We start from the raw sequence: 18480 nt of genomic DNA on the forward strand, positions 1-18480 counted from the left end.
TGGAAAAAACATTTCCAAAATAGTAATTATTGTGTAATTTCATCTTAGTAGAAGTAAAAATATCTATAGAAAAAAAGCGTGTGTGCCTGCATGCACATGCACACACCTACCCACACACAATCTTAAATGTGCAATAGTAGTTATTTCCGGGTTGGATGTTTAACAATCTTTTATCTATGTTTATTTTTTTCACTTTCTTTTTATTATGTTAATCACCATACATTACATCATTAGTTTTTGATGTAGTGTTCCATGATTCACTGTTTGCGTATAACACCCAGTGCTCCATACAGTATGTGCCCTCTTTAATACTCATCACCAGGCTAACCCATCCCCCCACCCCCTCCCCTCTAGAACCCTCAGTTTGTTTCTCAGAGTCCATAGTCTCTCATGGTTCGTCTCCCCCCCGCCCCGATTCCCCCCCCTTCATTTTCCCCTTCCTGCTATCTTCTTCTTCTTCTTTTTTTTTTTAAACATATAATGTATTATTTGTTTCAGAGGTACAGGTCTGTGATTCAACAGTCTTACACAATTCATAGCACTCACCATAGCACATACCCTCCCCAATGTCTATCACCCAGCCACCTCACCCCTCCCACCCCCCATCACTCCAGCAACCCTCAGTTTGTTTCCTGAGATTAAGAATTCCTCATATCAGTGAGGTCATATGATACATGTCTTTCTCTGATTGACTTATTTCACTCAGCATAATATCCTCCAGTTCCATCCACGTCGTTGCAAATGGCAAGATTTCATTCCTTTTGATGGCTACATAATATTTTTTATTAAGTTTTTAATTGCAGTATAGTTAATATACAGTGTTATATTAGTTTCAGGTGTACAATATAGTGATTGAACAATTCTATACATTACTCAGGGCTCATCATGATAAGTGCACTCATAATCCCCTTCACCTATTTCACCCATCCCCCTCACCCAACTCCCTTGTGGTAATCATCAGTTACCTCGGTTTGTCTCTCTTTCTGTCTTTCTTATTTTGCCTTAAAGTCCACATATGAGTGAAGTCATATGGTATTTGTCTTTCTGTGACTCATTTTGCTTAGCATTATATTCTCTAGCTCCATCCATGTCATTGCAAATGGCAAGATTTCATTCTTTTCTATGGCTGAATAATATTCCATTGTGTATGTATGTACACACACACACACACACACACACACCCCACCTCTTCCTTATCCATTCATCTATCAATGGCACTTGGGCTGCTTCCATATCTTGACTCTTGTAAATAATGCTGCTTATAATGACAGGGGTGCATGTATCCCTTTCCCTTTGAATTGGTGTTTTTGTACTTTTTAGGTAAATACCCAGTAGTGCAATTACTGGATCATAGGGTAGTTCTCTTTTTAACTTTTGAGGAGCCTCCATACTGTTTTCCACAGTAGCTGCACCACTTTGCATTCCTACCAACAGTGCACGAATGTTCCATTTTCTTTACACCCTTGCCAATACTTTGTTGTTTCTTGAGTTTTTTATTTTAGCCATTCTAACAGGTGTGAGGTAACAACAGCTCATTGTAGTTTTGATTGGCATTTCACTGATAATGAGTGATGTTGAGCATCTTGTCATGTGTCTGTTGGCCATCTGTATGTTGTCTTTGGAGACATGTCTGTTCATGTCTTTGCCCATTTTTAATTGGATTATTTATCTTTGAAGTGTTGAGTTTTATAAGTTCTTTATATATTTTGGATACCAACCCTTTATTGGATATGTCATTTGCAAATATCTCCCATTCCATAGGTTGCTTTATAGTTTTGTTGATTGTTTCCTTTGCTGTGCAGAAGCTTTTTATTTTGATATAGTTCTAATAGTTTATTTTTGCTTTTATTTCCCTTGCCTTGGGAGACATATCTAGAAAAATGTTGCTATGGCTGATGTCAGAGACATTACTGCCTTTGGTCTCTTCTAGGATTTTTATGTTTTCAGGTCTCACATTTAGGTCTTTAATCCTTTTTGAGTTTATTTTTGCGTATGGTATAAGAAAGTGGTCCAGTTTCACTGTTATGCATGTAGTTGTTCAGATTTCCCAACACCATTTGTTGAAGAGACTGTCCTTTTCCCATTGCATATTCTTTCTTGCTTTGTCAAAGATTAATTGACCATATAATTGTGGGTTTATTTCTGGGTTTTCTATTCTGTTCCATTGATCTGTGTCTATTTTTATACCAGTAGCATACTGTTTCGATTACACAGCATTATAATATAACTTGAAATCTGGAATTGTGACACTTCCAGTTTTGTTTTTCTTTTTCAAGATTGCTTTAGCTATTCGAGTCTTTGTGATTCCATATAAATTTTAGAATTGTTCTCGTTCTGTGAAAAATGCTGTTGGTATTTTGATAGGGATTGCATTAAGTGTGTAGATTGCTTTGAGTATTATAGACAGTTTAACAATATTTGTTCTTCCTACCCATGAGCGTGGGATGTCTTTCCATTTCTTTGTGTCCTCTTCAGTTTCTTTCATCAGTGTTTTATAGTTTTCAGAGTACAGGTCTTTCACCTCTTTGGTTAAGTTTATTCCTAGTAATTTTATTGTTTTCATAATTTCACTTTCTGCTGCTTCATTATTAGTGTATAGGAATGCAACAGATTTCTGTACACTGATTTTGTATCCTGTGACTTTCTGAATTCATTTATCAGTTCCAGTGGTTTTTGGTGGGGTCTTTCAGGTTTTCTATCTATAGTATCATGTCATCTACAAACAGTGAAAGTTTTATTTCTTTCTTACTGATTTGGATGCCTTTTATTTCTTTTTGTTGTCTGATTGCTGGAGCTAGGTCTTCTGGTACTGTGTTAAATAAAAGTGGAGAACCTACCCAACTTTGGACTTTCTCTTATGTGGAAGAATAAATGTCCTTATTATTTGTATGGTTTTCTAATACTAGTAACCAAAGCATCCTGATACTGATGCTTTGTTTTTTTAATTACAGAATAATATGTTTTGTACAAAATAATAGATGTTTAAAATATAAAATGTGTTCATTTTATAACATCTGTATGATAGCTCACTTTTTGAGGGTCTTTTGGTACAAATTCCTTTGGCTCCCTGATTATCCTTTTTCTTCCATTCCTCCAAAGCTCTATCCTAAGGTCTCTTTCAATGAGCTCTCATATTCTGTGATTCAGTCATTCACTTCATGCAGATGACTTTATATTTCCAGCCTCACATTTCCCTTAATCTCAGTTCTATTTTTTCAACTGCCTGCAGGTCATCTCCTTTTATGACTTACTGTAATTTCAGGGTCAGCAGGGCACACATTGGATTAATTCTTCATTCTTCATATCCCTCCTTTCTCCCTCCACATCCCCCAAAATTCATGCAACCCTTCTTTCAAAGGAAATCCTCTTGCTGACTGTGAAGATGAACCATTGCTGGGACATTGAAACCTCATTTGAGGGAATTCATCACATATAGCCTTTTATAATTTGAAAAAATATGAATGAAGGACTTTTTTTTTAAATAAAACAACAACCTGTGGCTCAGGCATAATGATTTGGGATTTTTTGGCTTTCTTAACAGTCTCAACATTGTTCATCTCTTGTTTCTTGTTGTCTTAATACATTTTCATCTGTTTCATCAGTGAAGCAGACTTCCCATTTCCTTTCCATTGTCATGCTTTCTCTTCCACATTTCATGGTTTTTCTTTTCATTTCTTTTAGCTTCACCTAGACACTCTGGAATAATCTTTTTCCTTCATTCCCTTTGTCTACTCAATTATATCTTCCTTTAGAAGATCTCATATTTGCCCTTCTTCATTTCTTAATAGTATAGACATTTATCATCTCATCCCTGGATTAATAAAATAGCCCCTTAGCCAGTGTTCTTTTTTCTGGTTTTTACTCATTCTTTAAAAAAAAAAAGATGTTATTTATTTATTTGAGAGAGTGAGCAAGAGAGAGTGCACATGAGCATGAGCAGGGGGAGAGGGAGAGGAAAGGGAGCAGCAGACTCTCTGCTGAGCAGGGAGCCTGATGTGGGGCTGGATCCCGGGGCCCTGGGATCATGACCCGACCTGAAGGCATACACTTAACTGACTGAAGCACCCAGGTGCCCTTGGTTTTTCTTCATTCTTGTTGCCAAAATGACTTTACTGGGTTACTAGTTTGATGCATTGCTTCTATGTGCCTGACATGCTAGATACTTAGTATATATAGAAGGAATGGGGTAGATTGAATAGTTCTCTTTTGCCTACCAAATCAAGTCCCAAATTTCTTTCCAGCTTTATTGAGATATCATTGACATATAACATTGTGTAAGTTTAGGTGTACAACATATTGATTTAGTCCCATACTTCTTTAATTGGCTTTTCAGAGCTTCCATGGTCTGGCCCCATTCTATATCTTCAACATCATTTCCTACTGCTTCTTAAGCATCTTCTGTTCTATTTCATGCAAAGTCTTTGTTGCAATCATCGTAATTCTTCATTATTCCTTCCTTTTTGCCTTTGCTCTCCTCCATATCCCCTCCCCACACTTTAATTCAACTTACTTGAATTAAACAGGATTGAGTCAGGAAATAGATGGCACCTTGGAATGGGTAAAAGGAAAGTTTGATGAAGAAGCTGTTTACAAAGTTAAGGGCAGGGTTCAGGGAAACCAGGAGGAGCATTGAAGCACCACAGGGATAGAAGCGGTGGGGGGATGATTATACCACGTAAACCTGAGGGGGCAAGGGAAGGAAGCAGATACTGGGAACCTGGAGAGAGCTGTAGGTGCAGTGATCTTTGGTAAAGGTAGAGAGCTATTGTCATTTTGTGTCCATGTAGGGAGGAAACAGGGAAATACCTCAGTCTGTCTTCCCAGCATACTGATTTGCTGGTGCTCTCCAGAGATTGAACCCAACCAGGAGCCAGAGGGCAAGAAAAATTGTTTGCTATATCCACAGATATCAGCACACAGGGGACAGAGCAGTGTGAAGAAAGGGTGGAGAGTGAGTCAGGACAGATAAATGGAGGATATCTGCTATACTATTCATTCTTCAAGGCATACCTCCTTTGTTCAGACTTCTTTCATTATTCAGTACATGTTGATTGTTGTCTTTGTACCGGCCATTAATTTGTCTGCCTGCTTTTCTAAGAGTCGAGTCCTATCTCTTGATCCATGTGCAGTTACTTTAGCAGTCGTTTTATGCAATGCACATATCTGAAAGGGACATGTGAACTAAAACCATTAATCCTTCTTCCTGGATTTTGAACTAGGTATTGAGTGGTTTTTATGTGGCATCTGAAGCTAGAACATGTAGAACTCTGGACGTATTGAAGCCCTATTTTCTGCTGCTCCTTTTTCAGCTACCTGAGTATTACACTTTTGATTTTCCACCTACCTCAGTTGACTGTACTTCTCAGCTTTCTATATTAGCTTCTTCTGTAATCCATGAGTGTTGGAGTTCTTTAGGACCCAGTCATTTGCCATCTTCTTTCTTCTAACTGATAACTCTAAGTGATTGCCCCTGTTTCCATAGCTTAATATACTATTATATACTACACTATATATATATAGTATATATTGTATATAGGATATATATGTATATATCCTATACACTGATACTTAAGAAATACGTGTTTACTTTAGAAGAAAGAGAAAATACTAATCAGTACAATGAAGAAAATAACAATTTCCTGTAATCTATCACCCTAATGAATGAACTTTTTTCTACAAAAGAGTTTTTTGTTATTATTATTTATTCAGTTCTTACATACAATCTTTGAAAAACTAAAGTAATTAGTACACTGTAGGTTGTACTGTCACTGTTGACTGTAGTGGATGCCGCTCCTACCATTGTTGTCCATGGAAATGTGTTGTTACTAGCATTGCCCCTAAAGCCTACAACAGAAGGGTTTGCAACAGTTCTTGTTCTTTGTGACACTGCTTCCTGATCCAATATCTGGGACAGGTGCATCTGATTAGCAGAATCTGGCCTCATGCTTATAAAACTAGTATCTGGCATTTCTGGCTCCTCTATGGACAGTGGACTTTTATAATGTAGAATTCCTCCAAAATTCAAAGGGAGTCCAGATACTGTGTAGTCAAGAACGTGAAAATCGGATTCTTGAGTATTTAATATAGTCAGTATACACAGAACAGCAGAAAAATAAAGTACACACCAATTTAGAAGTTGGTATTTTAGAATTATAATGTGTTTGGATGATATCTGTTAAGCTAAGTGAACATGTAACTTCACAAATGAAGACTTCTTTTGTATCTTCCTCAATTCTAATAATCTGTAATGATGCTAGAGTTATTTTTCTGAATTACAAATTTTATGTCTTTCTCCTACTCAAAATCCTTCAATTATTAATTCCTCATTGCCTATACGATAAAATTAAAGCTCTTTTTAGCTTGGCCTACAAATCCCTTTCAATATTTGAATCCTGTCAGATTTCTAGCCACAAACATGAATACTCTACTCCTCCCCCTCATCCATTACATAGTAGCTCCGGCCATAATCTATTCTGTTTCCCTGAAAAGTGCCATACTCTTTCGTGTTTCTGCACGTTTGTGCACGTACAGTCTTTTTGTCTAGAATGTCTACATTTTTGTCCTCTTTGCAAGTTTATCTTTAAAGACTCAATTCAGAAACCACTTTTCTTAATAATGCCTTCTTGATGCCCTCCACCAATCTCTTTATTTATGCTTCTATACATTCCTGTAATATAGCACTCATCACATTAGATTATGATTATTTCTCACACAAATTTTTCTTATTAGATGCTAATGAACTTGGAAATTGATAATCTTTTATTATTTTTTTTATCTCAAGATTTTTGTTAAATAAGTTGAAAACACCCTACTTCTGGTTGGTTAGTTCATTTGGTTAGTATCTTTTTAAGGGAAATTAGCTCTTTTTAAGGGAAAAAAATCATGCATTCTATCCCTGTAGCATTCCCACCTTGGCTAATTATCTTGCAAGGGAACTAGGGGAAATAGACCTTGATGGACCAGTAGTATTATCTTGATATGTGAAATACAGTAAATTATAATGATAGGTTTAAAATGGACTTTAAAACTGTCAGAAAATACCTTGCTTTGATGAAATGTTTATACTGAACTTACTGTTTATATTTCTTATGTTAAGGAACTAAAACAAGTTACGTCAGACTTGATAAAGTCCAAGGTCACATGTCAACATAAGATGGGAGAAGAAAACATCCATTTAACAATTAAAGAACAAAAATTTCAAGAACTTCAAGAAAGACTCAACATGGTATTTAATTAAATGTATTCATGTTTATATAATTGTTTTCATAAAATGAGAATTCCAGGCTTATAATACAAAAATGTTCCTTCTTTGTAAAGTTAATATACATAGTAAAAAAAGATATTGTGAATTATTTTTTGTTATTAGGTAATTTTTGCCATTATCGGCAGGAATTTAAGACAAAATTTGTCTATAACCATTTTGTTTCCACTTTAATATAATGTCAGGTAATCTGTGGTACAGAGGTGTCTCCAGAAAAGCTTTTGGAGATGAGGAATTTTGTAATTTTTTAACGTGAATATTTATAAATTTGCACAGCAGCTGGTGCTGGGTGTCTCGTACCACCTTCATTTCACTAGGAGCCACTGCTTCACCAGCAAATGAATGTTGGTACTCTGGGGTAGGAGAAGGGTTCCTGACTCTCCTAAACGTATTGAGCACTGAATGAAATATAGAATTTGCTGAATTTTATATCATAACTTTAAAATTACTCAATTTTTTAAAGGAGTTGGAATTAAATAAGAAGATTAATGAAGAGATCACACATATTCAAGGAGAAAAAAAGGCAAGCAATCATAAGACATTTTGAGAGCCAGTAAATATTTTTAAAAGCAGGTATAATGTGGGAAATAAAGAAGTTAAGTTAAATAACAAATGGAATCATGTCTAGGTCAGTTCCTGGCACATAGTAAGTACTCAGTTAGGGCCTATTGAATGGATACAAGTGTACCTTTTTAATCGGGTCTCACATATGCTCCATTAAAAAATAAATCCAAGGAATGGGGAGATGTTCATCCAAGGGTACAAACTTCAGGTATAAGATGAGTAAGTTCCGGGAGTTTAATGAACAGCATGATGGTTTTAGTTAACAAAACTGTGTTATATATTTGAAAGTTGTTAAGAGAGTAGATCATAAATAATCTCATCACACACAAAACTGGTAATTATGTGAAGTGATAGAGATGTTAATTAATCTTATTAGGGTAATCATTTAGCACTATATATATGTATCAAATCATGTACAACTTGAGTTTATAGAATATGTCAATTATATCTTAATAAAGTTGGAAAATATTACATTAAAATATTTAATGAATAAATAGAATAAAAATAAATCAGTTTTTTCCTTGATAGTTTAGACTATTGGTACCCTAGCAGATAATTATTGAAATATATGTATGCTTAGAGCATGCATTTATAGGATGTTATACCCTCATTTGAATTTATTTGATATTTATAATTCTTCTATTTAAAAAAGGTCTGTGAAAGAAAAGTTCTCCTGTGTCTTTTTTTTTTTTCTGCTTTTCCTCCATTTCATTCTGAATACAATACTATGACATCCTAGCTCATTAGCAATATGACATTTCAGGAGTGATACATTTTCTGTTTTTAAGACAAGCCAACAAAAGTTTTGGTTTTAAATTCTTTACACTTTCCAGTAGTGTCTCATGATTTAAAAAAACTGTTAGTTATTTGAAAAACTCTTGGATATAGTACTTTGTAAGAAATCATATAATGTAATTATTTTGTATATTAAGTTAGTAAAATGTGGTACTAGTTTATTTCACTGTCTTATTATGGTGTTAAAATTAAACTATAAAGGTAAGTTATGAAATTAGAAAATATAGTTTAAGAATTAATTTAGAAACATACCTACAATCTTAAAATTCTTCCAACTGATATATCATATTTATACTTTTTTAAAGGATATCATCATTTCTTTCCAGCATATGCAACAGTTACTTCAGCATCAAACTCAAGTTAGTACTGAACTGGAAGCAAAGTTGAAGGTGTTAAAAGAAAATAATCAGGTTGTATATAGTGATATAGATAGTATATTTCCATTTAAGAGCTTTACCTGTCTAGTTGCATTTATCTGCCCAACTTTATCTGAGATCATTTTGAATTTTAGGGATAAGATATGGCCTTCATCAACTTGGTATCAATGTCTAAAGTAATGAACGTATTTTTTTTTAACATTTAAGTTACTATTTAAATGTTCAATTTTATCAAGTATCTGACTTAATTTTGTAAAAGATTGGATGGGATTTTTTTTTTCTTTGTCTTAGAATTGTGACCAAGACCAAAACTGAAAATAGAAAAGAGTAGTTAGTGAATTTCCAGAAATTAAGGGCAGGTCCAAAAAAATGATTGGAGGGGGGAAGAAGTTATCGTCACTGATGTCTTGGGAGTGGGAGTTCAATAAGGGAGGCTTTTCTATTACATCCCTAGTTGGGAGGGGGAGTACATTTTCCTTCATAAGCTAAATGAAGGAGTCTATGTGAAAATCATGTAAAGACTGGGGTACAAAAAGGGGAAAGTGCCATCTTGTTTTGTAGATGGATGCTTGAGATGCTGTAGAAACTAAAAGGTCCACTCTGGTGTTGCCAATAGAGTAAAATGTGGTAAGTTCATGTGGAAGAACTTGGCATATGTTTCTTGAAGTTTGGAATTATACCAAGAACATATAGACTAGTGCACAGTTATGGTCCAGAGATTTTAAGGACAAAAGTTTTTGGATTGATATGTACCAATGGGGCTTGAAGTGTATTATCCTTGTTCTGATACTCTATGGCCCAGGAAAGGTGCAGAAGAGAGAACTTTGGTGGTTTCTAGGCTCCACATGAAGGAACATGGAGGTTAGTGGAAGGACAGAAATTGTCCTGTGTGCCACTGGCCAAGTGATGGGATGTCCAATTCAAGAGAAGGAGCTGGGCACGTGTTCCACTGGGGTGACTAGTGGAAGATATTTGTGCTCCTCTGAAGGGATTCTTGGTAATGAAGGTGAAGCTGAACATTTCTCAAGAAAACTACAGTCGCCTCCCATGTAAAGACCACTATCAGTGGAGGTCAAGGCTAACTTCCTGGGTATGTAATCAGTGCAGTTGCATGGGGACCCATACTCAGAAGGGCTTTGTGCTTCAGGCTTAACATTCTGTGTTCACTCTCTTGAAATTTTTATTAATTTTTTTTAAAGATTTTATTTATTTATTTGACAAAGAGACACAGCAAGACAGGGAACACAAGCAGGGAGAGTGGGAGAGGGAGAAGCAGGCCTCCCGTGGAGCAGGGAGCCCAACGTGGGGCTCGATCCCAGGACCCTGGGATCATGACCTGAGCTGAAGGCAGACGCTTAACGACTGAGCCACCCAGGCGTCCCGAAATTTTTATTAATTTTTGTCTCTGAATTTATGTTTTGTAAATTAAGTCTGATGGGAAAATGGAGCATGCATTAGGGGCTTAGAGCCTAAACTTTCTCTGTCTCCTGCTGCCTCGTAGGACCAGTTTTTGACTGCTGGCTTTGTTATCCTGGGCCCTGCCTGGCCTCATCCTCTTTGCATCTGCCCCACCACTGTTGTGGTCACATTGGTGGGGAAAGGTCTGTGTTCTACTGTTGTTCCTTACTTTTGGTGGAGGCCTAAATATAACAGGGAGGGTCTGGGTCCATTGCATGTGCCCTACAACATCCTGTCTCAGGTTGGCAGTGTGTTGGCACATTAGGTAGATGACTTGGCAGGGAGTCAGTCCTCAATCCAGATACTGAGGTATATCCCTGCCTGGCAGTTGCTGTGGGTTGGGGGTTACCCATCTGCCATGGATTGGGGCAGAGGTCCCATGGGAAAGAAAGATTGACTTCCCCACCTCCAGCCAGGGCATAGTACATGGGTCTAGTAGCTTGCAGGAGGTAGAACCCCATAGCTGGTGGATCTTGCTTGTTCTGAGTTGTGTGATGAGGCCCTTAGGCATCTGTGAGGATCTGCATTTGCCCTGTGAATATCCCCCTGCCCAGGGATCCATGACATTAAATAGAAAATAAAAAACACCATGATAAGTTGACAGGGAGAGAAAGAAGGAGGGGGGGTGTGTGGTAACCATGAAGGAAGGAAAAGGTTTTGTATTTTAGTACCTTTTTTTTTTTTTTTAAAGATTTTATTTATTTATTTGAGAGAGAGAGAATGAGAGAGAGAGAGCACATGAGAGAGGGGAGGGTCAGAGGGAGAAGCAGGCTCCCTGCCGAGCAGGGAGCCCGATGCGGGACTCGATCCTGGGACTCCAGGATCATGACCTGAGCCGAAGGCAGTCGCTTAACCAACTGAGCCACCCAGGCGCCCTTTTAGTACCTTTAATAGTGCGTTTTCCCTGCTTTTTTCATCTTGCATTGGGCCCCACAAATTATGCTGACTTCATCATCATTGAATGGAACCACACTTAACCTGAACAATGCAAGATTTGTCTCCTCACCATTGATGTTCTTTGACTAATCATGTAAAGAGAGTTTTGCCCTCTTCATTTCTCTTGCCTGGCCCCAATACTGTAAAACTTAGACCTGGGAGAGGGACGAAGCATTCTGGCATCAAACTCTTCCTTCCTTTTCCCCTTTTCCCCTCCTCCAGTAAGACTAGTGAAAAAATTTCTCTGAAAGTCCAGATATAAGCAAGTATCCCCCCACATCCTTTACCCACCCTACAGATAGATGAGTGGGACTTTCTCTAATACTTTGAACCTTCTCCCAAGAAACATAGAATAGAATTTACCCAAATTCTTTATGGAGTAGCAGTTATCAGGATTGTTTTCTTGTCCATTTAAAGGAGTTGAAACAGATTTTTTAGGATGAACAAAATGTTAGTGAACAGCCAATCCCATCATTTCATTTCATGGTGAACTAGAGATCCAAAAAGTGTAAACGATATAGTTCAAGGCTTCCTAATTAGTGGCAAACCCCAAATTAATTTTTTTTTTAGGATTTTATTTATTTATTTGAGAGAGAGCGAGCGAGAGAGGGAACACAAGCGGGGCAGTGTGAGAGGGAGAAGCAGGCTTCCCGCCGAGCAGGGAGCCTGATGTGGGGCTTGATCCGAGGACTCTGGGATCATGACCTGAGCTGAAGGCAGATGCTTAATGACTGAGCCATCCAGGCACCCCCCAGAATTAAATTTTTGACCTGATTCTACTCTAACACCGTTTCTACAACACTACAATGTTATTGTATTCTTCCTAGATTGGTGAGACTGCCACCTTTGTTAGATCACTTATTCTAAAACCACGACTTTTAAATTACCCTTCACGAGCTCTAAATGCAATGTTTATGTGTTGTTGAATTCTGTGGAGTGTGTAGTAGTCACAGAGACATACAGTCACGTGTTTCTTTGAGTTAACGAAGACTCTAACTATGGTCCCAGGATCTTTTACCTCTAAGTGCCAATATCTTAGATAATCCAGATGCCTATTTAACTAGCACCATTATTATTTGAGCCTTGATAGTACATAGAGGAACTAGATTTCATATGGAAATTTCGTGCAAAGTATTGACAAGAACAAGATAGAATTGTCAGCTTTTTATTTTGATAAGTAAGGACATTAAAAATAAGCAACACCATCTGTCCTCACTTTTATTTTATAAAAAAGAATATTTTAATGCCACATATTAAGGGTATAATCTCTGAATAGATACAGTCCTTTACAAGAAAAGACATTTGGTGACTTGTATAGACTTTGTTTGCCATTAACTAGTGAAATTTTGTCATGGATCAGTACTTGTTTATAGACTGGTGTTGGAGAACCACTGATATATAGTATAACAAAATATTAGTGTTGAACTGTTGCTGAAGATTATGCTGCGTAGATATCTCAGGTGTTTTTCTTGAGGAGCATTCTAATTCTACCTGTATTAAAAGGGATCATTACTCTTCATAATGGCCTACTTTTTTTCAGTGCTCTGCAATCATGCTGTCATCTGTCTCGTTTTTTTAATAGTACAGTTTGGAGCATAGAGACCTGAATTCCCATGAGAGAGAATATTTTCTACTATGATTTAATTATAGTTTAGTCTAAATGTAGTGTAGTTCTGCTGCTGTAGTCATAGTGTTTAACCAGAATAATTTACTTAGTTTGCTCCTGTAGTAATAGTATTAGCCAGGGTTAAATTACTTCGTTTTTGGTATATTAAAACATTAACAGATGATTTTATTTTGACTTGCTGCAATATTCATTTTTTTCAGAATGGTTTTTGGGTTTGTTAATCCAGATACAAATAATTTTCTGATAAAGTCTAAATTCCACGAGAACAGTAACAGTTTCATGCATGTAGCATTAAGAGCCTAAAAGAGTATCTGGCACACAGTAGGAGCTCATTAAATTTTATTAAATTAATGAATGATTAAAAATGAATAAATTCAGAATCTTTGTAAGTTCAGATATTGCCAGATCTGGGCTTCTGGTTAAACATGTTGAATTGAACCTACACATTAACTTCTATTTCCTTCTGAAACTGTAATAAAATGACATTAATAAATCCACAAGGACAAGTAAATAAAGAGAAGAAACAATAAAAATTAAGTTTTAAGTGGGGACAAAATGGAAAATTAGTAATTTACTTAGCAAATGAAAGAAAGTAGAAACTCCAGTCAAAGCTGCAGGAATGCTCAGGAATTGCAGCATCATGTGTCTCTAGAAGTGGATGTGCAGTGGAAGCCAAGAGCTAGAAGGTCTATATAAAAAGCTAGAAGCTATCTTACCTCCCAATTCTCTTCCCTACCCTGCACAAAAAGGCACTGCCTATCTTCTACTTGGCAGAAGATTGGAAATTTATGTTGGAGAGTTTGAGGGACAACTGAGGTTGGGAAATCCAGTAGTATTCTTGAGACAGCTTATACCAGGGAGAGCTGTTTGTTAAAGCTGTTGTCATTTTGTGAGCTGGTTGTAAAACTAGTGGTGGCTTGAAATTGCCCTTGGTTGGAATGTTTAAAATGGACAAATGCTGGAAAAAAATTTTTAGAGCCAATTTACCGATATGTTACTGAGAGAATTATATTGAAAACAGGGTGGAAATCTAAATACTGAAATCTGAGACCTTCCTGCTCTGTTTCCCCATTTAGAGGACAGCTAGCTTTACCACTTCCAGACAGGAGAATGAAATTTCCTCTCTGGGGAACTAACTTGCTCAGGCTGTTCCAGTGAAGTGCTCCCGGTGAAATTGCTCAACCAGATCAACCTACAGTGAAGCCCATCATTTGACAAAACTTTCAACCAGCTTTTTAATACTTCATTCTGAATATGAACATGCAGTTAAGGATCACTGGGCACTTGAAGAAAGTCTCTGCCATGCAAATCAGACAAAATGAACAGGGTAATGAAAAAAAAATTTAGAGAAACTAAGAAAATACACACTATTAAGAGAAATATATTTATTAATCCATAAAAACAAGAATTAGGAGTCTTTAGATAAAGAAACACTCAGAATTAAAGAGAAACTTTAAAATAAATATTTTAGCAGACATAAAAAGTACAGTGAAAAGTATGGAGGGTAATATTGAGATAGTCTTCTAGAAAGTAGAATCAAAAGACAAGAAGATGGAAAACAGAAGGGAAAGAATATTAGGGATTCAGTCCAAGAAGTCTAATGAGTTTCAGAGAGAACAGGGAAAATGGAAGGAGAGGAGATGACCAAAGAAATAATATGAGAATGTAACCTAGAACTGAAGAATTTGAGTTTGTTTTGCTCAAAACCAATGTATATCATTATGAAATTTTATACTAAAAGAGAAAAGATTCTAAAACTCTGTGGAAAAAAGAATTAGGTCACATATAAAGGATTAAGAATAAGAACGGCAACATAATGGCTTCAGGCTTCTCACTGGTAGTGCTGGAAGATAGAAGATAATAGAACCATGCCTTCAGTGGTTGGAGAGACATTGATTTTTTTTTTTTAACATTTTGTTTATTTATCTGAGAGACAGAGAAGGAGGGGGAGTAGAGGGGGAGGAAGAGGAACAAGGATACTCCTCGCTGAGTGTGGAGCCCTACATGGGGCTCAGTCTCATGACCCTGAGATCATGACCTGAGCCAAAATCAAGATTTGGAAGCTCAACTGACCGAGCCACCCAGACACCCCCAAGAAATTGATTTCTAAAGCAAAATTGTACTGTATTCAGCCAAATGAATTGTTATGTGTTGGTAGAAAAAAGATATTTTCAGACATGGAGGGCCTCAAAAAATGTGCCATCTGTGCCTCCTTTATCAAGAAGTAATGGAAGGTTTGCTTTACCAAGACAAGGGAATAAACCAGGAAAGAGGAAACAATAGGATTTAGGAACCAAGAGACCAACTGCAGAAGAGGGAAGGAAATCCTCAGAGGTCACCTGATCAGTGTAGCAAACTGAAAGAGCAATAGGTCCAAATTATAATGGCAGGATGGAAAGTCTCCAAAATGTGGAAACAGAGTATCTGAGGGGTGCCTGGGTGGCTCAGTCATTAAGCGTCTGCCTTCAGCTTGGGTCATGATCCCGGGGTCCTGGGATGGAGCCCCGCATCGGGCTCTCTGGTCAGTGGGAAGCCTGCTTCTCCCTCTCCCACTACCCCCTGCTTGTGTTCCCTCTCTTGCTGTGTCCCTCTGTCAAATAAATAAATAAAAATTTTTTTTTTAAATGAGAGTATCTGATATAGGCAGTTTCTTTTAGATGAGGGTATGGGTCTGGACAGGAAATGATTGACATATCTAATATGTTTAAGAACATAATACTCTTGGTTATTTATTATTATTAAATAGATATGGTAGTATATTCTCTCACATCTCCTCTAAACTTTGATTTGTATATCTTCCAAAATATGGTGTTATCAGTATAGATACTGAATTAGTTAAAATGTTAAAATAGTAAGCATCTATTAAATAAACACATTGTAAATATTTAGAAACTGCTCTATTATTTGCCTATAAATTAAGAAGAACACATGACTTCTATAAAAATATTTACATTATCTCGAAGTAAAGGCAGGCAAAATAGGTATTCATTGCAGGCTATCAAAGTGCAATAATGTTCTTTATGTGCTAGAGGAGAATTTTAATGTTAAAACTGTAAAATGCTTTTTACTAGGTATTTCCATAATTTTACATAATTACGTCATTACGTATTGGTATTCTAGATATAATTGAGAACTCTTTAAATAGATGGAATACTATGAAGCCTTTAAAATGAGATAGATCTGTACTTCATGGTATGGAAAGTAAGGAAGAACTACTCTTTTTTTTTTTTTTTTTTAAGAAAAAACAGATTGCAGAAGAACATGATATGTATGGTATGGTCTCATCTGTATTTAAAAAGATATATTTTATATACTTGTATGCTTAGAGACAATTTCTGGAAGGCTACGCAAGAAACTGTTAGAATGGTTACCTCTGGGGGAGGAGAACTGGAGAGCTGATAGAAGGACATGTTACCTTTCTTTCTGTATCCTTTGTGTGGCTTGAAATGTTTACCCTGAATGTAAATAACTTTAATAATGATAAACAAGTGAACTTAATTCCAGATGTATTAGACATGTAGGTAGAGTTCTTAACTATTTATCTTTTTACAGAAGTTTACTTGGATTATCAGCAGACATTGAAGAAACCTAGTAATATTGGTGACAATAATTTAATAACTTTAAAACCCTTGTCTTAGAAAACAGTAATTTTACTTTTAAAGGTTTTTTTGGGGGGGAGGGTGGTGTAGTGGTGATTATATTATGTTAATTTATGAAGTAATAAGTTAATATGGTAAATATTGAAGCTGTACTAAAAAAGTGTTAATTTGAAATTAAAAATTAAAATTGTATTTAAGGGTTTTCTAGCCAGTTAATTTCTAAAATAAACAGATATGGAAAAAATATTCTGTGGTAGTTAAAATTTTGTAGTAGAGTTAGGCTGGATTATGCTACATTTCATATTTTTCAATGCTGTACTTTATATTACTTTTTCAGGACATTAAAACTTATGCAGTGAAACTGAATAATGGCAATGTTTTTATACCCTTTTATAGCCATTTCTTTTTCATAACCTCCCCCTATTTCCTGTTAACTAAACTATAAGCACCTTTCTGTTAATTTATGAAAATTATTGTTGAGATAGCACATTATCACTGATCTGTATGGCACTTTCAGCATGTTAGAAGCAAAGGTCCAAGCAACATAAAACACATCAAAATTCATTAATGTGGTATTGATTATTTTTTGGATAATTAATTTTATTGCAGACCCTTGAAAGAGATAATGAGCTGCAAAGGGAGAAGGTAAAAGAAAATGAAGAAAAGTTCCTTAATCTTCAAAATGAGCATGAGAAAGCACTGGGAACTTGGAAAAAGCATGTAGGTTTATTAAATAATAAAATATTAAAATAATTTAAGTAGTTGTAGACATTTAAAATAACTATTAAATGCTAAGAAAATATTGCAAAAATAATATAGGAATAAAGTCAGACACATATTCTTCTTGAACTTGTATTTCCAAGAAGTAAATGCTGTTGAAAAGCTAAATTTAATAAAACTGTCTATAATGCTTTCATGCATGAAAAATCACACATTTGCATGTGTGTATATTTATAATAATATAAATATTGATATATATAATTTGAATGACTTCCCATATGTGACAAAAAAATTTATCTTTTCATAGAACAATTACATAGTATTTTAGAAAATGATTAAAATAATTATAGAGGTACTATTACCTGATCTAATTAGCTTTCCTCAACAGTTTTGTTGAGCTGTATTAAAGCCATGTTTAGAACATGTATACAGTAGTTGAGTTCTATGGTATTAACATTTTATCATAAAGAATTGATATGTTATAAACATAGCTGTTTCCTTAAGCCACATCCATTTATTTTACACTAAATTTTCATTTTAGTAGATAATAAAAGTATGAAATGGTATAAATTAAAGTTGTAAAATATAAAGGTTCACTTTAAAGATTGGTAGACCCCAAAATTGATTATTCTATTTTAATATGTATTTTCATTTCCTTTCAATTCTTTTAAAAGAATTAATACAGTAGAAAGTCACTATGAGTTTATGAAAACTATATTTTGGGAAAGATGATATTTTGGACTATTATACTAATTATGCTATATTTTTCCTAATACTATAATAATGTAACATATTTTATACTAATATATATCCAAATACTAGTTTGATAAACATTTTCTTGTAGACAATTTTGATATAAATTGTTATATAAGTAACTCTTGAGTTTTCACTTCATTCCCAGCTAACATGTTCCCTTAATTTGTATTTTGGCAAGATCAAGTCTTCACTGATGAATTTAGTTAAGATTTGTCCAAATCTCAAAAAGTATTTTGTAGTTACTTGCATCAGAATACTAAAAAATGCTTAATCTTTATAGTTTACTATTAAGCAACACGCATAGTAATATTCATTTTAGCTTCAGCAAATTCACATTGCATCCTAACACTTCCTTCTCAATCCCGATGTTTAAAAACCATGGAAATG

The 18480-nt window shown here is 35.5% G+C and overlaps 1 protein-coding gene across 1 annotated transcript in view; it reads left to right on the forward strand.

Moving 5' to 3' along the window:
* Nucleotides 1-18480, forward strand: part of CCDC73 (coiled-coil domain containing 73) — a 64640-nt gene that overhangs the window by 26289 nt on the left and 19871 nt on the right. The window contains exons 4-7 of the mRNA XM_054512000.2: nt 7097-7225; nt 7725-7784; nt 8926-9030; nt 17227-17337. Of these exons, the coding sequence (XP_054367975.2) occupies nt 7097-7225; nt 7725-7784; nt 8926-9030; nt 17227-17337 (405 nt within the window). The remainder of the gene's footprint in view (nt 1-7096; nt 7226-7724; nt 7785-8925; nt 9031-17226; nt 17338-18480) is intronic.

Source organism: Mirounga angustirostris, unplaced genomic scaffold (genome assembly GCF_029215605.1).
Source record: "Mirounga angustirostris isolate CCGP_5_RB_7025 unplaced genomic scaffold, mMirAng1.0.hap1 SCAF_13, whole genome shotgun sequence".
NCBI classification, from domain to species: Eukaryota; Metazoa; Chordata; class Mammalia; order Carnivora; family Phocidae; genus Mirounga; species Mirounga angustirostris.